Source organism: Rhinolophus sinicus, chromosome 13 (assembly GCF_057876585.1).
Source record: "Rhinolophus sinicus isolate RSI-liver-muscle chromosome 13, RSI-T2T, whole genome shotgun sequence".
NCBI classification, from domain to species: domain Eukaryota; kingdom Metazoa; phylum Chordata; class Mammalia; order Chiroptera; family Rhinolophidae; genus Rhinolophus; species Rhinolophus sinicus.
In genome coordinates, this window is record NC_142513.1 from 62,283,630 (window position 1) to 62,308,738 (window position 25,109).

General features: G+C 43.9%; 1 protein-coding gene across 1 annotated transcript in view; it reads left to right on the forward strand.

Annotated features, from left to right (window-relative positions):
- LOC109453648 (treslin-like) overlaps positions 1–25,109 on the forward strand; it is a 162,508-nt gene that overhangs the window by 99,416 nt on the left and 37,983 nt on the right. Inside the window, exons 22-30 of the mRNA XM_088789403.1 lie at positions 8,620–8,854; positions 9,781–9,907; positions 12,650–12,789; positions 13,580–13,798; positions 15,828–15,979; positions 17,377–17,456; positions 17,620–17,844; positions 20,966–21,023; positions 24,638–24,778. Of these exons, the coding sequence (XP_088645529.1) occupies positions 9,894–9,907; positions 12,650–12,789; positions 13,580–13,798; positions 15,828–15,979; positions 17,377–17,456; positions 17,620–17,844; positions 20,966–21,008 (873 nt within the window). The 5' untranslated portion in view covers positions 8,620–8,854; positions 9,781–9,893 and the 3' untranslated portion in view covers positions 21,009–21,023; positions 24,638–24,778. The remainder of the gene's footprint in view (positions 1–8,619; positions 8,855–9,780; positions 9,908–12,649; positions 12,790–13,579; positions 13,799–15,827; positions 15,980–17,376; positions 17,457–17,619; positions 17,845–20,965; positions 21,024–24,637; positions 24,779–25,109) is intronic.

Sequence of the window (25,109 nt, forward strand, 5' to 3'; positions counted from 1 at the left end):
CGAGGACTCTAGATGCCAGCACTGTCCTCGAGGCTGGGTAGAGGAACAGAGGCAAGACGCCATACGCACACTCCAAAATCCTTTGTAGCACCCACTAAAATATGCTAAAACAAACGACAATCATAAGCCATGGATGCCGTAGCGCAGTCTGGGAGCCGTCCCGTGAGACCGCCCAACGTCGTGCTGTCAGCGCAGCTCACACACAGGGCCTGTCTGCATTGGGCAGACGCACCCCGGCATTCTCTCTGCCCTGCGCATTTCGTCTGCAAACTCCAGGGGACTACAGAGAATGTAATCACTTCTTTCTTCAGTCATTGCCATGAACTCACCTTTCTCCACCCCGTCATGCACTGGCAGGGCCAGTTAGCTTTCCATTTATGTCGCCGGGAATTTTAAAGTCCCGGTCCCTGCCCCTAACACACAGATCAATCCATCCTGCCGGGGCCTCAGTGCTTTGCAGCCTCACCACGTAACCCCACCGGCCTGCAAAGCCTGAGAAGCCCTCACATGACACAAAGCGCCTTCATCTGAACTTCCTGTTGAAAAAGTTAGAGTTCTCACAGAATAAAGTCTGATGCTCCCTGCCGCCCCCTGCCCAAGCCCCGTGGCCTGCAACGTGCCCACTTCCCACAGTGTTCAAAGCACCCCACGTGTGTTTCTTGCAAACCACAGCCTCCAAAAGAACTCGAGGACGAGCTTCTCGTCCTTGGTGGTCCCTCAGACCCTGGGGAGTTGTGACATTCCCACAGACCTGAATGTTAAGCATGTGGGACAGCTGAGCAGTGAAGTAATCATTCTGAATTGTCCATGAGCCACAGACGGGGGTCACCACACACTGAACTCGCGGGGCTTTGCAAAGAGCAAGTAACAGTTTCTATGGAATACTTGTTAATGCATCTTTATGGCTTAAAAATTTCTCTTAATTTACTTTTCAGTTACAGTTGACATTCAATATTATGATGGTTTCAGGTGTGCAGCGTAGAGATTACACATTTATATAAGTTACAGAGTGATCCCCCCATTAGTCTAGCACCCCCCCCCCGGCACCATAATAGTTATTACAATATTATTTACTATATTCCCTGTGCTGTACTTTGCATCCCGTGACTGTTTTTATAACTGCCGATTTGTGCTCTAACCCCCTCCCCTTTTTCCCCCAGTTCCCCAGCCCTCCCCCCATCAGGCGACCATCAGTTTGTTCTCTGTGTCTATGAGTTTGTTTGTTTTGTCTGTTTATTTTATTCTTATATGTGTTATCTCTTAATTTAGTTTTAAATTACTTTTAAGTAAGTTTTTGGAGTTTGAATGATTGATGCTTTCAGTAAATAAAGCTGGGTCCTCACGACCTGCAAAGCAATAGACAAACAGCTCCGTGTGAAACAGCTCGTGTTCCTCTCCTCTTCACGGAGCGCCTGATGCAGGCAGGGAAGCTCTGAGAGCAGTGGTGATAACACACGTGTAAAACATGGTTTTTAAATAGAGAAAAATACAGTATTGCCATGTTCGTTGCTGCATCGAGAAAGGACACTGCAGAAATGTCACTTTTCTAGGGAACTTGAAAGGTGACAAGGAATTATTGGACGTTGAGGGTCTTTTGGTGGATTCAGGAGGGTGGGTGGACGGTTGGTATACGAGCAGGGAGACAGGGTGTCCAGGGTGACACTCAGGGTCAGACGGAATATCCGTGCCACCCGTGAGTTTGGATTATCTGGGAAGGGGTTAGTTCAACCTCGGTCCTGCTCGCTATGGGTTGAGTCGGACGTCACCTGCGTGGGGAGGGGGCAGGTGGGCGTTTGGCCTCCAGCTTGAGATCAGGTTTGCACAGACCTGCTGGCAACCCAGTGCACTGATGGAATTTGGATCCGGGGCAGCAGGTGGGGTTGCCTTCGGCCGGGTACGCGTAGGGAGGAAACGTGAGAGCTGGAAGGGTTTCTGTGAAGTGTCACTGGCCTGTGGCATCAGAATGCAGAGCCTGGGTTCCTAGGGGACAGACAGGAGTCATGGCAGGAGGAGACTGGCCGCAGGAAACGACTGGCTTGGGGATGGTTTTTCTCAGGGAGGGTTCTGCGTGTCGCCCTGGGCATGTGGGGGTGGCAGCTGGCCTTCCCGAGTTAATGATTCACAACCAGAAGAATCTGGGGTGCAAACAGGGTCTGGGTGTGGAACCGGTAACTTCTAGAAATATCTGCGGACAGATATGGAAAATGAAAGCAAGGGGGAGATTGGCTGTGGCCCTGCGGGAGGACAGTCTCTCTGGGGGATGCAGGGGGGGCGAGAAGGGGGGAGCCAAGGTAGACACCCTGAAAGCACAGTTTGGGGGGACATGGGCCCAATAGGACAGGGGCTGCGCCTGGGCCATACGTGGTGCCCACGGAACGGCTCTAAGTTTACTGGCCTGTCTTGACATGAATCCTGCCCTGAGACACACTTTGTAATGACCACACTGCTGTTTATTAAGTTCCTTTGAGAGGAAAAAATGATGGCGCACAGGTGGCTTGTGGGTCAGGTATTGGGTGTGACGCAGGGAGGAAGGAGACCTTTACTTGTCACTGTTCAGGGTCTGTTGACCGTGACTTTTATTCATTTTTACATCAACGTCTACCAGGGTAATCAGCCTGAGGCATTATTTCGTGTTGCCTGCTTCTGTTTTTCCTGATGATACTTATACTCACGGGAGACTTCACAGCCACTCTAAAGACGTTCTCCCGTTAGTGTTCGGCGAGTGGAGTTCCACAATAAGCTTCAGATTGCTTTTATATCTCATTTTAACATCACGTCCCTCATTTTCATGTCACGTGCCAATTCAGACATAGGACATTTTCATATAGTAAATCAAGGAACACTTATGCCACCTGTTATGTCCACTCTGTCCCCTGCAAATGACCCCGGTGAATTTTTATAGATTTGACCTTACAACCGGAACAGTGAAAAGTTGGGGACGTTTTGCACTGAGAGTGCCTCGTGCACAGGCGCACTGCCTTTGTCACAACTCTAGGTCCTGTGTCAGCAAAACCCATCCACCCCGGTGACATGCAGGGCACACTCATGGCCCAGTAAACGTGTGATGGACAAGTCATTGGTGAAGAAGTGTCACGGTTCAGGTTTCAGAGGGCGGTAGTGTTCGGCAGGTCAGGCAGAAAGGGCGCGGGTTCGGGTTCGGAGGATGTGCGTTTTCCGGGCTTCCTGCAGCACTTGTGCTGCCACCATTTTGGGTTCAGTGCTGGTGCCGAGGAAGCCCGATCTCAGGGTCAGGAGTGGCCGAGCGTGAGTGGGGCTGCCAGCCCTGCCTCGTGTCCTGACAGCTGGCTCTGGATTTCACATGAAGACGGGGCACGCCAGCCTGCAGGGCTCTGGTGTGGGGCTGACTCCCTCCCAGGCCCAGGGCCGGTCTGACTCCCCGGGGGGATCCCACCTCCGTACCCCAAGGTGTCCCTGGTATCCTGAGACGAGGGGTGCCACGTGGCGCTCTCCGGGCGCATAGGACCCAGGCTCAGAAGCTTTACTGGAGCAGGAGGCGGGGTGGGACATATACCCACGAATTGCTTCCTGCCAGACCTGGCCTCCTGGGAAGGGCAGCCCAGGCGGTGACCAGGGAGGAAAGCACTGGACATTCTTTACAGATTCGGGACGTCGACCCCTCAGCACTTGTGTGGTTTGCACGTACTGGCTCCAGTCCATGCAGGTGGACTTGCATTTTGTCGGTGGTTCCGTTTGCTGTGCGGAAGCCTTTAGTTTGATGTCGTCCTGCTTGCTTCTCTGTTTCATTTATTTATTTTTGCTTTTTTCAAAGAGCAAATGTTAGGACTGTTTGCAGAATCCTTCAGATAGTGTTCTTTGTCTGCTACAAAGAGGGAACATTCAACTTCAAAGCACATCGGGCTGCTGTTATGAAATCAGGAAATTGATTATTTCCCCCAGTAGATGCAAGAACATGAATAATCTCCTATGAATAATTCTCATTATGTAGTCGCGTGGTTAGGGGACAAGCTCAGTGTATGGTGAACAGACAACAGAAAATTGACACTTGTTTACAGTGTCCTTTGTGCTTTGAAATATTAGATTTTTTATTGTCCTCTAGGTCAGCTTGAGAAAGGAAGTGAATGATAGTGGAACGAGCGTCTCTGTATTTCGTGGCTTTTAGAGATGAAGACACGTGTGACTTCCCCGGCCCGGCCCGCCCAGTAGGTACAGAAAACCGGGAATTCCGTCCACACAGCGGCGAGACCAGTGTCCTGTGCCTGCTGAGCAGCCGGGCTGGGGAAGTCACACGTGCTTTTCCTGACTTTAGATTTCACATTTTCAGGCAAATTTCTAAGAATATGGTTTCATCTGAAAGATTTAGAAGGTGGTATTTTTGTTATTTTAGAAATAATGGGTACATATCTGTTTTTATACATAGTGTCTGCAGCATAACCTCTGTCATATACACTAGCCTATCTCCAAACACGCGTCGTGTAGGGACATGTATATGAAGTCAGTGTTTTGCACACGATTCAAAATTTCTGTTTTACATCAACTGCATTTTTTTAACCTTGTAACCCCCTTGGCCCATTTCTCCTACCCCCGACTCCCACCCCGCCTCTGGCAACAACCGATCTGTTCTCTGTTTCGGTGTTTTATTACTACATAGTTTTATTCCACATACGTATAAGTGAGATCATACTGTACCTGTCTGTCTCTGTCTGACTTATTTCATTTAGCGTAATGTCTTCTAGGCCCATCCATACTGTCACAAATGGTAAAATTTCATTCTTTGTGTGGCTGAATAATAATGTTCCATTGTGTGTGTGCGTGTAGAACGATTTCTTTATGCATTCATCCATCAGTGGACACTTACCATAGGTTGTTTCCATATCTTGGGCATTGTAAATAACTGCAGTGAACGTGGGGGTGCAGCTGTCTTTTAGAGTTAGTGCTTTTGTTCTTTTCAGAGAAATACCCAGAATTGGATTTACTGAGTCATATGGTACCTTCTACTTATTATTTTTTTCTTTTTAAAAAAGTAATTTATAGAGGAACCTTCATACTGTTTTCCACCGTGGCTGCACCAGTTTACCTCCCACCAGCAGTGCATGGAGGGGTCCTTTTACTTCCCTTCCTTGCCCACACTTGTTAATAATAATTTTCTTGAGAATATTTCTAACAGGTGTGAGGTGGTGTCTCGTTGTGGTTTTGATGTGCATTTCCCTGATGATTAGTGATGCTGAGCCATCTTTTCATAGACCTGTTCTCTTAGAAAAATGTCTTTTTAGATCCCCTGCCCATTTCTAATTGGACTGTTTGATTTTTTTGTTGTTGAGTTGTATGAGCACTTTTTGTATTTTGAATAATAGCCCTTGATCATATATGTGATTTGCAAATATTTTCTCCCATTCAGTAGGTTTCCTTTTCCTTTTGTTGATTGTTTCTTTTGCTGTGCAGAAGCTCTGTAGTATGATGTGGTCTCACCTACTTATTTTTGCTTTTACGTTTGGTGTCAGATTCAAAAAATCATCGCCAAGACTGATGCCTAAGAGCTTACCACCTATGTTTTCTTCTAGGAGTTTTATGGTGTCAAGTCTTACTTTCAAGTCTTTAATCCAGTTTGAGTTAATTTTGCCTATGGTGTCAGAGGGTGGTCAAGTTTGGGTTTTTTTCCACCTGGCTGCCCAGTTTCCCCAGCATCATTTATTGAAGAGACTATCCTTTCCTCATTGCATAGTCTATGCTTCTTTGTTGTAAACTTAATGACCACATATGCATGGTCTCATTTCTGGGCCCTGCTCTGTTTCATTGATCTGTGTTTCTTTCTACGCTGGTACCATGCTGTTTTGATGACCGTAGCTTTGTAGTATAGTTCAAACCATGGAGCATGGTGCCTCCAGCTTTGTTCTTCTAAAGAGTCTTTGGGTAGTCACGTGTTTTTGTGGTTCACTACAAATTTTAGTATTACTTTTTCTGTTTCTTTGAAAATGCCATTGGAATTATTTTTTTTTTTAGGTTTTAATATTTCTTTCTTCTTTTTTTTTAATTTATTGGGGTGACAATTGTTAGTAAAATTACATAGATTTCAGGTGTACAATTCTGTATTACATCATCTATAAATCCCATTGTGTGTTCACCACCCAGAGTCAGTTCTCCTTCCATCACCATATATTTGATCCCCCTCACCCTCATCTCCCACCCCCCACCCTCCTTACCCTCTGGTAACCACTAAATTATTGTCTGTGTCTATGAGTTTCTGTTTCTCATTTGTTTGTCTTGTTCTTTTGTTGTTTTTGGTTTATATACCACTTATCAGTGAAATCACATGGTTCTCTGCTTTTTCTGTCTGACTTATTTCGCTCAGCATTACACTCTCAAGATCCATCCATGTTGTCACAAATGTTCCTATATCATCTTTTCTTACCGCCGAATAGTATTCCATTGTGTATATATACCACAACTTCTTTATCCATTCATCTATCGAAGGACATTTTGGTTGTTTCCATGTCTTGGCCACCGTAAACAAAGCTGCAGTGAACATTGGAGCACACGTGTCTTTATGGATAAATGTTTTCAGATTTTTTGGGTGGATACCCAGGAGAGGGATTGCTGGGTCATATGGCAATTCTATTCGTAATTTTTTGAGGAACCTCCACACTGCCTTCCATTGGAATTTTGATAGGGATTGCATTGAATCCGTAGATTGCTGTAGGTGGATTGGATGTTTTAGACGTATTGCTTCTTCCCATCCATGAGCATGAAATACCTTTCCGTTTTTTTGTATTGTCTTCTTCAATGTCGTTCATTAATGTCCTGCAGTTTTCAATACACAGGCCTTTTACCTCTTTCGTTTAATTGATTCCTAGGAATTTTATTCTTTTGGATGCAATTGTAAATGGGATTGTTTATTTCTGTTTCTGATAGTTTGTTATTAATGTGTAGAGATTCAACAGATTTTTGCATACTGAACTTTGTATTCTGCAACTTTACAGAATTAGGTGATTAGTTCTGACAGTTTTTTTGTGGCGTCTTCAGGGTTTTCTGTATATAATACCATGTCATCTGCAAACAGTGACAGTTATACTTCATCCTTTACAATTTGGATGCCTTTTCTTTCTTCTTCTTGGCTAACTGAGTGTGTAAAACATAAGTTAGTCTTAAATTTATCAGAACATGCTCTGTGACTATGATAAGGACTTGTCACAACACATCTCTTTGATTTCTCAGAATCTAGAGCGGCAGAAGCCGTATACAAGCTCTCAAATTAGCAAACACATCAACTGTACTAATGTTATACATAAAGGATCTGTGGGAGAGAGGAAAAGCTCTCAGCTTTTCCCCACTGAGTATGTTAGCTCTGTGTTCGTCACATATGGCCTTTATTATGTTGAGGTGTGTTCCCTGTAGACTCACTTTGCTGAGAGTGTTATCATAAATAGATGTTGGATTTTGTCCAATGCTTTTTCTGCATCATTTTTTCTGCCCACCCCTTAGTCACTCAGCAGCCGTCTAAGTTATCTGATCCACCGTCCAGGTAGCGCAGTGCTGGTGTTCAAGTCCCCCTGATTTTACTTCCTCGTGGCCCCAAAGCGCAGGCGTAGTGATGATGCCACAGAGAAGCCAGAAAGGGCTTCTCTGAAGTGCAAAGGTGACGGCAGTACATGGAGGTGTTTTGAGAGCGAGAGACCACATTCGCATGACATTTATTACAATATATTGTTATAATTGTTCTCTGTTAGTGTTAGTTATTACTAATCTCGTAGTATATGCAGGCTTCAGAACTATCTGGTTTCAGGCATCCACGGGGGGTCTTGGAACGTGTCTCCCGTGGGTAAGGAAGGGACTCCTGTATGTATTTACCACTTTTTACAAGCCCTACACTGTCACATTAGATCTAATAGTGCCCAATAGTTAACACAAACTTAGAAATGCCTTCTGAAAAGGAATACGTACTGCCTTGATTTGATAAAAAGGTAATGATTGTTTTTAAACTACCGGGAAATTCCTTACCTTTCTCTGTCTTTTGTCTTTGTAACCCCAGAAGACTCCTGTCTTTCAGATCCCATCGTGAGTCATTCTCGAGAACAGCTGGGTAGTGGAGTGAGCAGCTGTTCTCAGAGTTAATGTGCTCTGATGTGCTCTGAAAGAGCATCTGGGGGGCCGTCAGGCGATCTTGATTAGGGCCGGGCTCTGCTGCCCACCCTGTCGTCTAGTACGTCCTGTAGTGAGGCAGCGCCTCATGGCTACGCGCATGGCTTTGGAACTCATATACACTTGGCCCGTGCCTCTTACTAACTGGGTCCCCTTAAACAGGTTGCTGATTCCTCAGCCTCAGTCCTCTATAAAATGGGGGTAACAGTCATTCTTACCTCAGAGTGGTTGTGGGGGTTCAGAGGGTTATAGTAAGCACATAATGAGGGCTTAGTAAAGCTTCCTGGTAACCGTAGGTTTTTCTTTATTAATATAAATCAAGGGATTGGGATTATCGGGCCAGCAAGGGCAATTCTACACCAGTCCCCACCAAGACTGTCTTCTCCGTAGTTTTTCTATATGAATCCTCGGGGGAAGCGACCATTCTGTCTGTTACTGAAAAGCTGCATTCTTCTCCAGGCGTTTGTCAACAACATCCTCACCTAACTAGAACTTCTTCTGCAGGTTGCCAGTGTGGACGCTGGTGAAGGCTGGCCCCCCATCACTGGAGTTATTTCCCCGCTTTCTACCAACACTGCAGTTCTCACTGTGTTCTGCAGCAAGGAGGCTGAATTTCCAAGACACTTTCTCCACACAGCTGTGGCGGAGGACCCTCCGGGCGCAGCTCACCTTTTTTCTGATGTTTTGGATGTTGTATTGAATCAGACTCACGATTTACTTGACGATCCCGCTACCTCAGGTAAGCTTCTGACTAAGTGTTCCACCCAGTGGGTCACAGTCTTTTTCAGCATGAGAACTGTTTTCACTGTACTGTTAGAACCCCCTACCTGGGATAAAACGTAAAAGCAAACTGTAGTGCTTCAGGCAGTTTAAATTATCATTATTTATAGAAATCCTGAAGCACTTCTGAGGGGGCCAAAGGCTCTGTGAAACCCCTTTGAAATCAAAGGTATCAAATGAAACCTGGTCCTTAATAAAAGGAATGTAAAACTTACCGTTCTGTCTACCTTCCAGTTCGTTACGTTGTTACTAGTACACAAACCGTATTTACGCTAGGTAGATAAAAAGCACATCAATTTGGTATTCTTTCCATGTATTCATCTATTCAACAGATTTATTGAGTGCCTGCTGTATGCCAGGCACTGTTGTAGGTTTTTGGGCTAGGTCACAGAAGGACATTGGTCTCTGTTCTCATGGAGTTCACCAGCTAGTCAGGGGAGACAGGGCAATAAACTAAAGAAGGAAGTTACATAGTATATTTGAAAGAGATAAGTGCTATAGTAATAAAACAGGAAAAAGGAATGGGGAGCATTAGGGGTGGGAAGGTTGCGGTTTCGGATAGGGCTGGTTGGAAAAGTGGTATTTGAGCAAAGGCTTGAAGGAAGCGGTAGGTAGAGAACATTCCTGAGAGGCCACAACAGGTGCCAAGGCCCTGAGACGGGTGCGCGTCGGGGGCGTTTCAGGACCAGCAAGGAAGACTCTACACTTCGAAGCAGCATTTTTCCTAGACACACGGGCGGGTGGAGTCCGCGCAGGTGCAGGAATGTTGTTAAAGCCGGCTCTGTGCGTCCGTGGGAAGAACGCAGTCAGGCCGCGGGACGCCCGGGACGACCTCGGCTCTGGCTCTCATGCCTCCTCCTCTCTCCCTTGCTCCTGTCTCTGTAGCCCCTCCGGTGCCAGCGTGGGCCCAGCGGGAGCTCGGCCGCGGGTCCCCCGGCAGTGCTGCTGTGGAACCGCGGTTTCCGCGCTCCAACCTCAGTGGCGCCAGTTGCGAACTGATGGAGTCATTTGGGTAAAACTTTTTAAATTTCTTGGGTATTGGTAATGGAAATCAGCGCTGAGTTCATTTGAATCGTGTTTGTTGTTGTTTTTTGTAACAGACCACATTTTATGAATGTGATTCCATAATATGAAAAACTAATTACAGATAATGGAGAGTATTGTTTAATGGGTACAGACATTCAGATTTTCAAGACGAAAAGTTCTGGAGATGGAGGTCAGAGTTGTTCAACACTATAAATGCACTTCATGCCACTGAACTAGACGTTAAAAGTGGGGAAGATGATAAATTTTTGTTATGTGTATTGTACCACATGAAAAAATGGGAAAAAGTAAGACAAAAGTAAAATACTCTCTTCTATTACGGATGTGAGAAAATATTTAGTATTAAATTTCTAAAAATGAAACATAGCAAACTTGTATAATGCAGCTAAATTTGTACTGAAAGGAAAATGTATAGACTTAAACTATCTTTTAAAGAAGAAAAATGAAAAACCAGTTAGCTAAGGGTTTAACACAGAAAATAATACAAGAGAGTAAACCCAAAGAATAAAAAGGAAAGCAGTAATAAAGATAAGAATAAAAATGAACGAAATAGGGGCTGTGTGTGGCTCAGTTGATTAGAGCGCAGGCTCTCAACAACATTGCCGGTTCAATTCCCACATGGGATGGTGGGCTGTGCCCCCTGCAACTAAAGATTGAAACCGATGACTGGACTTGGAGCTGAGCTGCGCCCTCCACAACTAGATTGAAGGACAACTACTTAGAGCTGATGTGCCCTGGAGAAACACACTGTTCCCCAATATTCCCCAATATAATTTATTAAAAAAAAAAAAAAAAAGGTAGACTAATCAGTAAATGGTGATGTGACAATTGGCTACCCAGGAGAAAAAAGATTAAAGATTAGATTCCTACTTCACAGCATACGCAAGGATAAATTCCCAATAAATTCAAAAATCAAATGTGAAAAGTAAAACTTTAAAATCATGAGAAGGAAAAGATCGGGCTAGGGATGGATTTCTGAAGACGTAAACAATGTAAACCATAAATAAAAATGCATGGTCATAATTCATTTTAAAATTTTTGTGTGATGAGAAGGACTAGCCATAGACTTGAGCAGCTATAAGCCACATAACCAACAAAAGATTGGTATCCAAATTAGTACCGGGCTCCTGAAAATAAGAAAAAGACAAGCAATCCAATAGAAAATTGGGCAAAGAATACAGAGAAGCAATTCCAATGAGGAAATCCAACAGAGCAGTAATTTGGAAAGCAACTCAGTTTAGGCAAATGCAATTTAAAACCACAGTAAGTAAAAGACTCACAAGATTCTATTTTATACCCATTAGATTGTTCAAAATTAGTAAGTCTGCTAATGATAATGGCACGTAGAGAATTGAGAACACTTTGCATGATAGAAGTGTAAAAGGTTATAACCATTTTAGAGAACAATTTGTATTCCTAATAAAGCCGAAATGTCACGTACTCTGACACGCAGCCCTTCCACTTCTAGGTGTCTTCATTAAATTTTTGCATAAACACAAGGAGAGCTATATACTAGACTGTTCATTCAAAGTCTATATACTAGACTTTCATTTCAGTGAAAGCGTGGAGAGCATCAGCTGACCTTCAGCAAGGAAAGGGATAAACTGTGGTATAGATGTACAACAGAATATTATATATAGATTAGTAAAATGGAATAATAAACTAGAGCTATTTATATGCACATAAAAATACGTTGAGTGCAAATAAAAGTGCGAAAGAATGGTGCTATATAATTTTTTAAAATTTGCAACATAAAGTAGTAATTTATGTTGGTTTTGATCCATATGTATGTCTATGAATAAGATACAAAAATCTAGGAATACCTCTGGGAGGAAGGGATTGGAAAAGATTGAATGGGGTTTTCTCTGTGTCTATAATGCCTAATTTCATTTAAAAAAAGATCTGAAGCAGATATGGCAAACTGTTAGCATGTGTTTAATCTTGGAGGGAGGTACACACACTTATCATGTAATAATGCTTTCTCTACTTTGTGTACTGGAAATGTTCCAAGTTTGAAAATATTAACAGAAAAAAAAAAAGGCAAAGCTTCCCCACTGTCAAAGGAAACACCAGCACACTTAGTAGAATCAACCTGCTTCAGAGCTGTTGCAGGTATTTAGCTGGTAGTCCCAGCAGGTTCAACTCATCGTACGGTAACTTTCTCCTAAATCAGATAATACCAGGTAATGGAAGATAATGAAATACAAATAATGCATTTTGAATATTGTGCCCTTTTTTGTGATATTGTTAGTACCCACTTCCTCCTCTTCTCAGCAATCCCACATTAATTCATTACATTGTAAAAGAATGATTCAGAAGTCACTGATGTTTGTTATATCATATCATCTTGTACTTTAATGTATGGATACTGAGTGATAAATAACTATGGAAGCCCAGAAGTAACATTGTTGCCCTAATTAGACATGTACCCGAGGACATGGAGAAACTTATTAATAAAAGTCAATACTGTATGTAATGATTAATGGTTTTGTGAACAGGTAGCTTCTGCCCCTGAGTTTGTTCAAATTATAAATGAGAAAAGGGACATTTACCCTCCTGAGCAAAAATATTTTTGAAGGCATCTTGTGGGGACATCTTTTGATTGGCTTTTAAAAGGATAATGAATTTTGTTGTTACTGTCGTTTTGTCTTTAAAGCATTTTGGAAAGTCAGAATTGCGGCTTTATACTAGACATTTCACTTGTTCACAGGTTACTACAGGCTGCCTCCTCTAGTACGGAAGAGTCTTCCAAGACCGAGAGTGAATTAACACACTGCCTGTCGGAGCTCTACCTGAGAAAGTCTCGTGAGGAACCAGCCGTGTCTAACCAGGAAGACAGCAGAAAGAAACGTAAGCACAGAGAAAGCATGTTCCTTGAGCGGTCTTTTTTGAGACTGTATGCTTTAAAAGATTGCTGTTCCCTAAGATGAGATTGAAATGGTAACTGAAGGACACGTTCTGAAGTTTCGAATTTGAAAATCACTACGTTAGTACAACAGTGATTAAAGGGTTTAAAAGCCACAGTCCTACCTTCCTAATGAAGAAACCATTTTCATTTTTACTTATAAACAAATTTAAGTACAATTTTGTGGGCTGCATACAAATTTTGGTTCATCTGCTGCCTTGCCTTTTCAGTTACTAAGCCACCTCAGTGCATAACGCAATTTACAAAATTCTTATGTTGTTGAACATTTAGATGGTTGTTTTTATCATTATAAATTATACTATAGCATACATCATGCATATAGTTTGTTTAGTGGTTTCCTTAGCATAAGTTTCCAGGAAAAGTTACTGCATCAAAAAGTGGGAAAAGTAGCTCTTGGTGCAGACTTCTAACTGTGATCATTGGGTGACGCCAAAATGAGTCTGTTTGGCATTTCCCTTGTGTAAGAATCATCTGATCGCATCGAGATGTTTAGTCCTAAACTTCAGCTAAGAGAAGAGCTCTCTTCCTACCTTGTGTTGTAGGTAGAAGGAGATGCCTAATTCAGAACATTCTGAAGGGCTATCCCTCAGTCTGTATCCTTTGACAGAATATTTCGTCAGAATTGGAGTAGTTTGTTGGTGTTTTGTGACTGAAGCAGTCCTGGATTCCGCAGGAGTCACAGTTATGTTACTTTTCCTCCGTGACGTTTGATAGGCGGTGTCCCTCGGACCCCCGTGAGGCAGAAGATGAACACCATGTGCCGTTCTTTAAAGATGCTGAATGTCGCCAGGTTGAATGTCAGGGCTCAGAAGTCACGTCCAGATGGCAGTCCCGATGCCGCCGGGGAGAAAGGGATCCAAAAGACAGCCGGTGGAAGAACAGCGGATAAACGGGAAAACAGAGGAAGAGCACTAGGGACTTGTAACCCTAAAGGTATTCATTCCTCAGTGCCGCAGCATTTTGGTGTCTAAGTGAACGTGAACTCTCATACTATGTATATATATATATATAGTGAACTAATAAAACTAATACACGAGAGAGCCAAGCGTCCACAACGGAAGCAGAGACAGTAGGAGTCGAGGAAGGGAAAGTCAGTCTTGGGCTGGAACAGGCTGAGCAGGCTTCTGAAGCCCGGGGAGCCCAGTTCAACTCTCAGGGATGAGCAGGGTCGAGATGGCAGGAAGGTAAGCAGAGTGTGCCGGATACGCAGTGACGTAAGCACGGTCACAAAGAAGGGCTGTGGCTCGGCCATAGGACAAGTGGTTAAGGACGTTTCAGACCTTTGTGAATAAAAGGTTCCTGAGTGATGTAGGGCTAGGTTGCTGAGGTCTTTCAAAGTTAGTCCAGTAGCTTTTATTCTCCTTTCCTTCCTTTTTTTTCTTTTTTTTAATGATAGGTTGCATTACAGTCTGTTTTTGATTCTCAGGGTGCGTTCTTAGCTCACACTGACAGAGCCAGTCCTGTGGGGTGACTGTGACGTTAGCTTATGAACTTTGGGCAATAATGGAATGATGTAACCTTTGTCTTCTTTTGAAAATTCTGGAATAAAAGTTTTCTGCTCCTTTAAAGACTTTTTCCCTGAGGAATGCCAGATCCATAAGTGGTAATCAGTTTGAGTAAAACAGACATCTTTCATGAGCTAGTAAGGTATCCAAGAATTGGGGGATACATTCAAAGGAGAGCAAATTCAAGACAAATTTCTGCTGTCTTTTTTCACTTTTATTATTGTTTGTTTATGCCTTTCCCTCTCTTCCCTCTCTCTTTTTTTGATTGCTCAGTCTTGCTGTACGTTTCTCTAGTTTAAAAGAATAGAGGAAGAATTCTTTTCAAAGAATCATTTTGTTTCTGTGGCTCTCTTGTTTCTTTTTTTCCATTCATTTCTGTCCTTATCTTTATTGTTGCCTTCTTTCTTTATTTTTTGAGTTTCATGTTTTGTTTTATTTCTTATATTGGCTCCTTAGCTAATTGGTTTTTAAGTTTTCTTTAAAAGATAATTTAAGCATAAATTTTCCTTTAAGCATAAGTTTAATTACTTTGTACAAGTTTGCTATTCTCTGTTTTCATTGAAACTTAGTTCTAAATAGTTTATGACATCCTAACCTAAGGGAATGTTTTATTTTTGTAATTACCTTTTAATGTTTTTTGATTGTGTACAGTGTATTCTGTAAGATATTGATTCTTTAATATTTGCGGACACTCTATGGCCTAATTAATATATGGTTAAGTTTCAATATTCCATGTGTACTTGAAAATAATATGTATTCTCTAATTCTTCGGTACTTAGTTCTATACATATCCATTACATCGAGTTTACTAATGTTTGAATATTCAACATTCTTAATAATTTTTCCTACTTGTTTTGTCTATAACTGAGATAATTGTGTTATAGTCTTTCTTCCACCTTATAAATTTGTCAAAATTTTCTTGTAATTTCGCCAATTTTTAAATCATATCTTTTGAGGCTTCTTTGTTAGGTTCATACAGATTCAGAATTGTTTCTATCTTCCTGGTGATTATGTCTTTTATGACAACTTTTTTATTTATTCCTAATAACTTTATGCCTTAAAGTATCTTTTTTTTGGTATTAATATAGCGGCGCTAGCTTTCTTTTGGTGAGTGTTGAGACCAGTCGTCACTTGTGCCAGGCTTGGGGCCACTTAGCGAGAGGTACAGGGCACGCTGAGGCCAGCCATTGCTTGTTTGGGGGTTTATGAACCTTTGAGAGATTTTAGGAATGTCCACAGCTGAGCTGAGGCAGGCCACTCACATGGAAAAGCCAACTTCATAGCTTCTTCTGAATATCCTTAGAGGACTTCTGGTCAGCTACTCTTCAGGTGGTTCTCAATGGTGGTTCTGTCATTTAAATGGAATTTTGATGTGTTCGTGGGAGGAGACAAGCACAGCATTTACCTATTCCACCATCTTCACCAGACGTCCTCAATTTGACTTTTTTTTTTAACAGATTTTAAAACTGAAGAGGCACTGCTATCTTACATACATGAAAATTACCAAAAGACTGTGGCCACAGGAGAAACCGTGTTGTATGCAAGTGCTCAGAACATGATCTCAACCATTAAAGCATTCCTGAAGTCCAAAGGCACCAAGGAGTTAGAGGTAAGAGAGCCCGGATATTGTTGTGTGTCATACATGTAATTGTTGCTTGTCGGTGGGTTTGGTTCATAAGGTTATTATGCAGTACGTGATTCAAAAATGAGTAAGATGAGCAAGGAGGTGAGCACAGTGCCGGAGCTTGGAAGGTGGGCATGGTGAAGGCAGAAGTCAAGGAACGGGTCTAGGTGGGGTCATGACTTGTGCGTCTCCTCTGGTGAAAGCTCTGTCCTTGTCTGAGCTGCCTTTTAGCAGCTGCATGAACTAGGACAGTGGTTCCGAACCCTGGCTGCCCTTTGGAGTCACCGAGGACATTTTTAAATAGCTGATGCCTGGCTCCCTCCAGACCAAGTGAAACAGGTCTCTGGGGGTTGAGACCTGGGCATCTGCACTAGTACAAAGCTTCCTACTGGATTCTCATGCACAGGGAATGTCCCAAACCACTGTCAGACCACGTTACTGCTTTCGTTCACGGTGAGTGAAGTTGGGCTCCTCTCTAGTGCACAGGACAGTTGTTTACAGGTGTCTCAGTCAGTACTTCATGACTCGTCCTTTAAGACCGTTCCCGCCTGTTGGATCCATTGCCCACTTGCTCTCATTCTTCTTTACCATGTTCTTTTTAAAGACAGGAAAGAGGAATATTCATTGCACTGTTTTTCATTCAAATGAAAGAAGGGGGAAATTTGTAAGGAAAGGAACTTCCCTTCTTCGGGCTTGCATCGCCTGTGCAGAAATTAGAAATAATGATAAATAATGTAATATTCTCCTATGTAATGCTTTTGTGTTTTCAGATGAGCTGCCTGAATCAAGTGAGAAATAACTTCTTAAAAACGAGCAAAAGTCTTAGACAGAATGAAAAACCTTAGAGCAAAAGTCTTAGACAGAATGAAAAAACTGGATAAAGAAGACAAAGTCAGAGAGTAAGTAATTTCTTTCTGTTTTTAAACCTTTACTCCAAAACAGAGCTCCACAATTTGCTTGTATCCATTTAAAATAGATTGCCAATTGCCTGATGTGGCTTTTGTAGCTGATTCCTTGTGACGTGCTAATATGAAGTTTGATCACCTATCTACCTGCTAACCATATCATTTAGAAAAAGCATTGTTTCTTCTCCTTTTTGGGTTGTCACTTACATAAGTAGACCTATGCTTAAGAAAGGGTCTTTCGGTTCCGTGTCATTCAAAGTAGATGTAACCCAATACGTCTTTCTTTCAAGGTGCCAGCTTCAGGTGTTTCTTCGTTTGGAGATGTGTGTGCAGTGCCCTTCCATGCATGACAGCATAGATGATACGGAGCGGGGAGTGGAAGAGGTGAGGCCGTAGTTTAGTGCCACCCGGATATGCCGTACATGCTCTCAGCTTTCCTGCAGAGCGCAGGTGGTCATTTTGTAAAATCTCATTCAGGTGTCAGACTTGCTGCGCATGGTGTGTTTAACTGAGGATTCAGCGTACCTGGCAAAGTTTCGGGAAGACATTTTGGAATTGTAAGTTTGATGACTACTAACTGAACTTGACAATCATTTCACCAAGAACTACATTGTTTCCGAATTCCGGAATGGGAAGGACTGTTTCTCCTGCTGGGCCAGGGGGGGATTAGGGAGGCTGGATTGGCGCCTGACTGTCCCACGTGTAACCAATCTTCCACAGGTACGTCGACTCCATCCCAGAGACGCTTGGAAACCTGTACCACAGCCTGGGGTTCGAGATTCCTCAGAAGCTGGTTGGTGTCCTCCCTACAGAGTTTTTAAGTGACGACTCCATGACACAGGAGAGCAAGTCACCACTTCTTTCTGAGCCTCGTAGATCAGTGTCGGGTGCCACTGAGTCTGAGCAGCTGGAGGAGCTTCGCACCAGATCAGCTAAGAAGCGAAGGTGAGAGGCTCAGGGCGTCGCAGGAGGTACTTGTACTGTTACACTTCTGACAAAGGGTGTCGTGCGGGAGACCCTGCTCGCTGCGCCATTTGTCATGCAGGGAGGCCTGCGGGGTCTCAGCTCCGGCTCCCCACAAGAGAACGCAGGATGTGGTGAGGCCAAAAAGGAACACCCACGGAGCCATAGGCAGGGGAGTCACACCACTATATTCTCGCTGGCGGCACTATAGTCTCACTGGAGGCCGGATCCACACTGTCCGCAAACCGCCATCCATGCTTGCCAGCCCAGCCGCCATCTTCTTGCTAGGCCCATTCTCTCTCTTTTTTTCCTCTCCTCCTCCGTAGCCGCAGCAGTTATATTAGCGGCTAATTGGCTAACTGGCTACAGCTGACGGCCAATCAGCCACAGCTGACGGCCATCTACTACCCGAGCCAGCACTCCTCCACGTGAGGCCGAGAGCCTGTAAACTACTTTCTGGGGCTCTGTCCCCACAAAGGGCATGTTTAGACCAGAGTCCAGTTGTCTTAGTTGGTAATTTATTGAAGTAATCGTTGCCCTATGTCAGAGTCACAGAAGCCAATTATCGGCGTTCCTACTGTGTGTTCCCTGGGTAATAGGAACTGTCAGGAGTATGTGACTCTCTTCGTATTGCCTGGGAACACACAGTATTTATCATATGTCCTTCTGGACTGTCCACAGGGCCTCTCAGGAACTAGGAGACTTTTATGGTTTCAGCTTGTTTTTCAAATTTCCTTTCATGCTTTTCATTGTTCATAACTAGTTGAATGTATAGTAGTTACTTTCAGCTGGTGTGAAAATCTGCAGTGGCCATGTTTTGCTATAAACTCAGGCCAATACTAAGATAACTGACTTTTATGTATTAAATGCTTTATTTTACACACTAGTTGTAGTCTAATTTAACTACTTATTATGTCTGTTGATTGTGTATTGACTGTTTCTATTTTTTAAAGGAAAAGTGCATTAATTGCTATAAATTCAGGCCAATACTAAGATAATTGACTTTTATGTATTAAATGCTTTATTTTACACACTAGTTCTAGTCTAATTTAACTACTTGTAATCTCTGTTGATTGTGTATTCACTGTTTCTGTTGTTTAAAGGAAAAATGCATTAATAAGACATAAAAGCATCGCAGAGGTCTCACAGAATCTGCGACAAATTGAAATTCCCAAAGTGTCAAAGAGAGCTACAAAAAACATAAGTCATTTCCGAGACAAGGAATGGTACTACCAGAATTGTTCCTTCTGGCACAAGTAACATAATAAATAAGAATGAAAGGCAGTGTGTCTACATTCGGGAAATGGACAGTAGAGCACACAGAAATACAATTAGGTATTTTTATGAATGTGTCTATGATTACAATCCAAGGAATAAAGAAATATAAATGTGTTGAAGATTAACCTTTTTACCCCAAAGTGTGACAGTTAGAGGTAATAGAAAGAGAACAGCAAGCAAAAGGTAGGAATGAGTCAGTTGATTAAAAATCTTTAATGTAGACAAGAAAGCTCATAAAATAGTCACTAACAGAAGCAAAGAGGTCATTGAAAAATAATGTACAGTCATAAAGAACTTTGGCTGCGTACCAGAAAGTGCTTTTCAGTATGTATGCTTTATTTCAATAACAAGTTTTTTAAAAAGCAGGGGGGGGCTGCCATGAAGCCAGATGGTAATTGTTTTTGTGGCCGTGGATATAAGGACCTGAGGTTTTTGTCTTGCTAAGGAAGGGAGAGAGATGAAGAATGCATTGAAACTTTTGAACTGCCAGAATTATTGAGAAGAGTTAAAATTCTGTGAGAACTAGCTTTAGAAGCATTTATCATTACAGTAATAGTTTGAGATTTATAGCTGTCCTTTGGAATTGGAAGTGGGTTTCTTTTACAGAGTAAGTGGTGTCACTTTCTCAGGAGACCTTAATAAGTGGATAAGATGCAGACCTTATGTATCTTGGAATCCTGACTGGAGAGTGGGAAATCCAAAAGTGGACCGTCACAGGGTGTCAGATCTCTCGCCCTAGACCTTACATTGATTTGCAGTCATTCATCACTGTTATAATGCTTAATGCTTCTAAAGTTAGTTCTCCAAGAATTGAAACTTTTGTTTCAGGTCAGCCAAGAAAGTTTACGTCTTTAAAAGTAGATTTCCTGAGATCAGGATTTGATTTTGGTTAATAAAGAACATCATTTGATAAGTTTCTGCCCCTATATGGTAGTTCACTCATCAGATACTACAGTGGCCTCATTGAAAACTCAAACCAAAAAATCTTTAAAAACAATTCCATTGTTGATGTGTCTGGATTTTAGACTCTTGAGTCCTGTAAACTAATAGGAAGTAAGTAGCAATTTCATACAGAAACGTTCCTAAGAGTATAGCCATCCTCTGATTAGTTTATATGGGTTTTCCCTTAATTTTGTTAGTTATAAAAGTTATAATCATCATTAAAAAGTTGAAATTATGTGAAGTTGAAAGTTAGAGTTTCCCTTCTCCATTAGTTCTTCAGAAGTATTCACTGATGACGGTTGTGTATATTCCCAGGTCCTTTATATACCAATAGTCCACACCGAAGGTTTAGGTGTACCTTATACACACTCATGCAATTGAACGTCACAAATGTAAAACCCACTATCCGTATTGTTCTGCTGGGTTTTTTTGTTTTGTTTTGTTTTGTTTTTCACATTTTCCCCATCATGGACCTCTTTCTGTTTGTATATATAGGTCTTCCTTCCTTCCTATACTTCCTAAGTCTGTTAATGTCTGCACTGGGTGGATGAATCATAATTTGTCTTGTCTGTTTCACTCTTTGTGAAAATTTAGGGGGGTGCGTTTCGTGCAGCAATAAGACAGCAAGAAGTTTATTAGTAAAAGAAAGTACACGTGGCTGACCCAAGAGAGGGAAGCAGCCCCTTAGGGTGTTTTTTATTTTGTATTATTACAGTGCAGCCGTCAGTGTTCTTGGAACATAGCTGTGCTTGTGTGCATTTTACAGCTGTTTCTGTTATGGATGCCTTAGCGGGGCTGCAAGGGTCACAGGGTTTCACGTGGGTTTTTATTCTTTTGCTTTCAATGAGTGCCTGTTTTCTTACTGGGTTTTCTCCCTTTTCAGGGGAGCTCTTGCCCTACACGTCAGCAGCCCCCAGTCCCAGTGAAAGATACAGTGCAAGGTATAGTTTGTTTTCTCGGGGTGCGTGTCTGTTGACGGGAACGACAAATATGTTTTGATTGCATGAGCTTAAGCAGCAGCACGCAGTTAAAATTGTGGTTTTGTACAGTTGTTGGTTAATGCAATATGTGCAAATGCCGTGGGCCAGGAGAACGAGGTAGTCACGTGGTCCCAAAATACTGCTTTCTGCAAAACACCTGGCCTGAAATCTTTTTAACAAACACCATCATTGTGAAAAGCCAAAAAGTGGGGGAAAGGCAGTGAAAGTGGTTTCAATGAAATGAGTTTAAGTGTGGCAGCTAAATGTAGTACATGACCCCTGCCCGGATCTTAAATTGAAAAAGAAAAAAGCTGTAAAGGCTATTGAGCCAGTAAGACAAATGTGGAAATGGCTAATGCTGGCTGAGATGCCCTTGTTTCTTAGGACGGAGGTGCTGCAGCAAAGGGAGCTGGCGAGTTGTGGTGTCTGCACTTGCCTCTGCAGAGCCGAGGGCTGGGAAATCGCAGGAATGGAGAGAGGGGTGGACGGAGAAAACAAATGTTGACAGTAGCTGAATTTTAACCATGACTATGCTTATTGTGTTTTTTGTAATTTTCTGTAGCTAATAAACTTTTCAGAAACCTGGGAAAAACACAAAGTAACAAATCAAATGTAGCCATCAGGTCATAAATCAGTTTCACAGACAGCCTAAGGCAGGTAACAGGGACTCTTATGTGGAGATAGAGAAACTTGTTTTGAAACTTCGTGCGTTACTGTTGCCCTTAAGGTTAATGTGTGTGTCACTGGTGGGAAGACATAGGGCTCCTCCCAGTGTGCGGATCCTACTTTATTTGGTTTTTATTTAAAGGACTTGCTCTTAGAAGAATTTACCCGTGGTGAATTTTTGAGTAGCCCCCACCAGGCCATCTTAAGATGAAGGTGCCATCCTGCTAACTCTGTCAGGTGTTTCTCGACTCTTCTGCTAATTTTCCTAACTTTGTGTCTAGATGGTCACAGCTTTCAGCTGTGGAGTCAGGAAGAGAATTGAAAATGACCAAGAAAGTTGGTAGAGTACTCATAAGAAGAATGAAATCTGCGAAACTGCAAACAAGTGTCTCTCTACTTGCTGCTGAGCTGAATACAGAGCAGCAAAAAGGTCCAAAGTGAGAAAAAGCGTCACACTGGGATGTATTAAAAGGCCCATGACCTGCTGTCATGCGGGGGACCCTGCTTGCTGCGCCATCTTTCAGGCGGGGTGGCCTGCGGGGTCTCTGCTCCCGCTCCCCATACAAGAACGCAGGACATGGTGAGGCCAAAAAGGAACACCCACGGAGCCATAGATGGGGGAGTCATACCACTATATTCTCGCTGGCGGCACTATAGTCTCACTGGAGGCTGGATCCACACTGTCCGCAAACCGCCATCCACGCTTGCCAGCCCAGCCGCCATCTTCTTGCTAGCCCCATTCTTTCTCTCCTTTCTCTCTCTCTTCCTTCTCCTCTTAGCCACAGCAGTTATATTGTGGCCAATGGCTCACTGGTTACAGCTGACGGCCAACTAGCCACAGCTGATGGCCATGCAATCACAGTTGGCCATTTACTACCTGAGCCAGCACCTGTCTATGTGAGGCCGAGAGCCTGGAAACTACTTTCTGGGGCTCCGCCCCCACACTCCACCCCTACAGGCTCTCGCCTCACAATCTACGCGACAAGCGTCTTCCGCGAGGGGACCTGTGCGAGGAGCCTGGGGGTGAATGCAATATCCTGGACACAACTAGGCTCTCTGGGCACAGCCAGGGTTTCTCAGGGCACCACCAGTGCTTCTGGGCACGGCCAGACTTCCTGGACTTCTTAGGGTACCACTAGTTTCCCCGGGCACAGCTAGGATTTCTCAGGGCACTGCCACTCTCTGTGGGCACAGCCACACTTCTTGGACACAGCCAGGGCTCTCAGGGCACTGCCACTCTCTCTGGGAACAGCCCGACTTCCTGGGCACAGCCAGGGCTCTCAGGGCACTGCCACTCTCTGTGGGCACAGCCACACTTCTTGGACACAGCCAGGGCTCTCAGGGCACTGCCACTCTCTGTGGGCACAGCCACACTTCCTGGACTCAGCCAGGGCTCTCAGGGCACTGCCACTCTCTGTGGGCACAGCCACACTTCCTGGACACAGCCAGGGCTCTCAGGGCACTGCCACTCTCTGTGGGCACAGCCACACTTCCTGGACACAGCCAGGGCTCTCAGGGCACTGCCACTCTCTCTGGGAACAGCCCGACTTCCTGGGCACAGCCAGGGCATCTTCAGGGCTCAGCCAGACTTCCTGGACTCAGCCAGGGCTCTCAGGGCACTGCCACTCTCTCTGTGCCTCTCAGGGTACCTTGCTGGAACAACAGCGACTCACAATCAAGGTGCTTACATATGCTCAATGGCGGCCGGTCAAGAGACAAAAGCAAACATCCCCCAGTTCCACTAACAACAGTTCCCAAACAAACAGTCAAGCGGTCCATTAAATTAGGGATGGAAGGCAATTCCCCATAGTCCATAGTCATTCGCCAGGGCTGTCCTGGGGGTGAGGGATGACCTTGACCTCACCCTCATCTCCCACGGAGGACTCAGCAAGCGTTACCTCCTGGGACTACAAGTCCTGCATCCGGGCTGCCTGAGCAGGAACTTCCCCGGCCCACAGGGCTGCAACGACCTTTGCTTTCTCCGGCCTGTGCTGGTGGGAGAACCGTCCACGTCCTCCCACCCCTCCACGGGGGTCCAGCTCTCCGGCAGCTGCTCCTCCTGGTCTTCCAGAGACTGAGTGTTCATACACACAAACTGCTCCACCGCCCTTCGGAGAGCTTTGGCTGGCACCGTATCCTGCTCGCTGCGCCACCTGTCATGCGGGAGACCCTGCTCGCTGCACCATTTGTCGTGCAGGGAGGCCTGCGGGGTCTCTGCTCCCGCTCCCCACATAACGCAGGATATGGTGAGGCCAAAAAGGAACACCCACGGAGCCATAGATGGGGGAGTCATACCACTATATTCTCGCTGGCGGCACTATACTCTCACTGGAGGCTAGATCCACACTGTCCGTAAACCGCCATCCACGCTTGCCAGCCCAGCCGCCATCTTCTTGCTAGCCCCCATTTGCTGCTAGCGTAGCCACAGCAGTTATATTAGTGGCCAATGGCTCACTGGTTACAGCTGACGGCCAACTAGCCACAGCTGATGGCCATCCCATCACAGTTGGCCATTTACTACCTGAGCCAGCACCTGTCTATGTGAGGCCGAGAGCCTGGAAACTACTCTCTGGGGCTCCGCCCCCACACCTGCGTTAGCCAGCGTCGCACTTCAGGATTACATCCATTTCCCAACGACTAAAGCTTCTGATTGAAGTGATGTGGGCCTCCCTTGTGCTCCTGAAAAGTGGGGTTTGAATGGAATTTGTAAGAGTAAATAATTTTAAGGTACCACGTGAGTGTAATATTTAAGGAAATCCTGTTTGTGTCCATTGGGTAGTCAGTCTGCAGACGGTTTCCTGAAGCAGCTTCTGTGTTTTGGATACCTTCTAATAAATGACATAATGAATATGTCATTTATTGTTGCTAATACTTGGTTTTCTTTCTCTTTTATGCATTAATGCTTTCAGAGGTGACCAAAGTTCGAAGAAATCTCTTTGAAGAAATGTCTCCTTCCAAGAAATTGGTAAAGCGGGGGTTGCCTAGAAGCCACTCGGTGTCAACTGTGGAAGGTCTGGAGTATAAACTTGACAACTGCCAGAGGACCAAAGGTACATTTCAGAGTAACCAAGAGAAAGGGGGCCAGTGATTCCAATGGCTGAGCTTTCTCAGGGGTGCTTTCTGCCCAGAAAACCTGTTTCGTTTTTTTCTTATGAAAGGGTCACACTTTTCTGTTTCTTTATATGCTCTGTCAGTTTTTGTTGAGAATTGGATACTGTGAGTATTATGATGTGATAACTCTGAAAATCACACTCTCCTGAGGGATTGCTGCTGATCTTGGCTTATTGAGGCTGTGGCTGTCCGCTTGTGCCTTTTTGAAACTATGTTTGCAAAGCATGTACTCCTTGTGTGTGGTCACTGAAGTTTGCATTCTGATGGCTC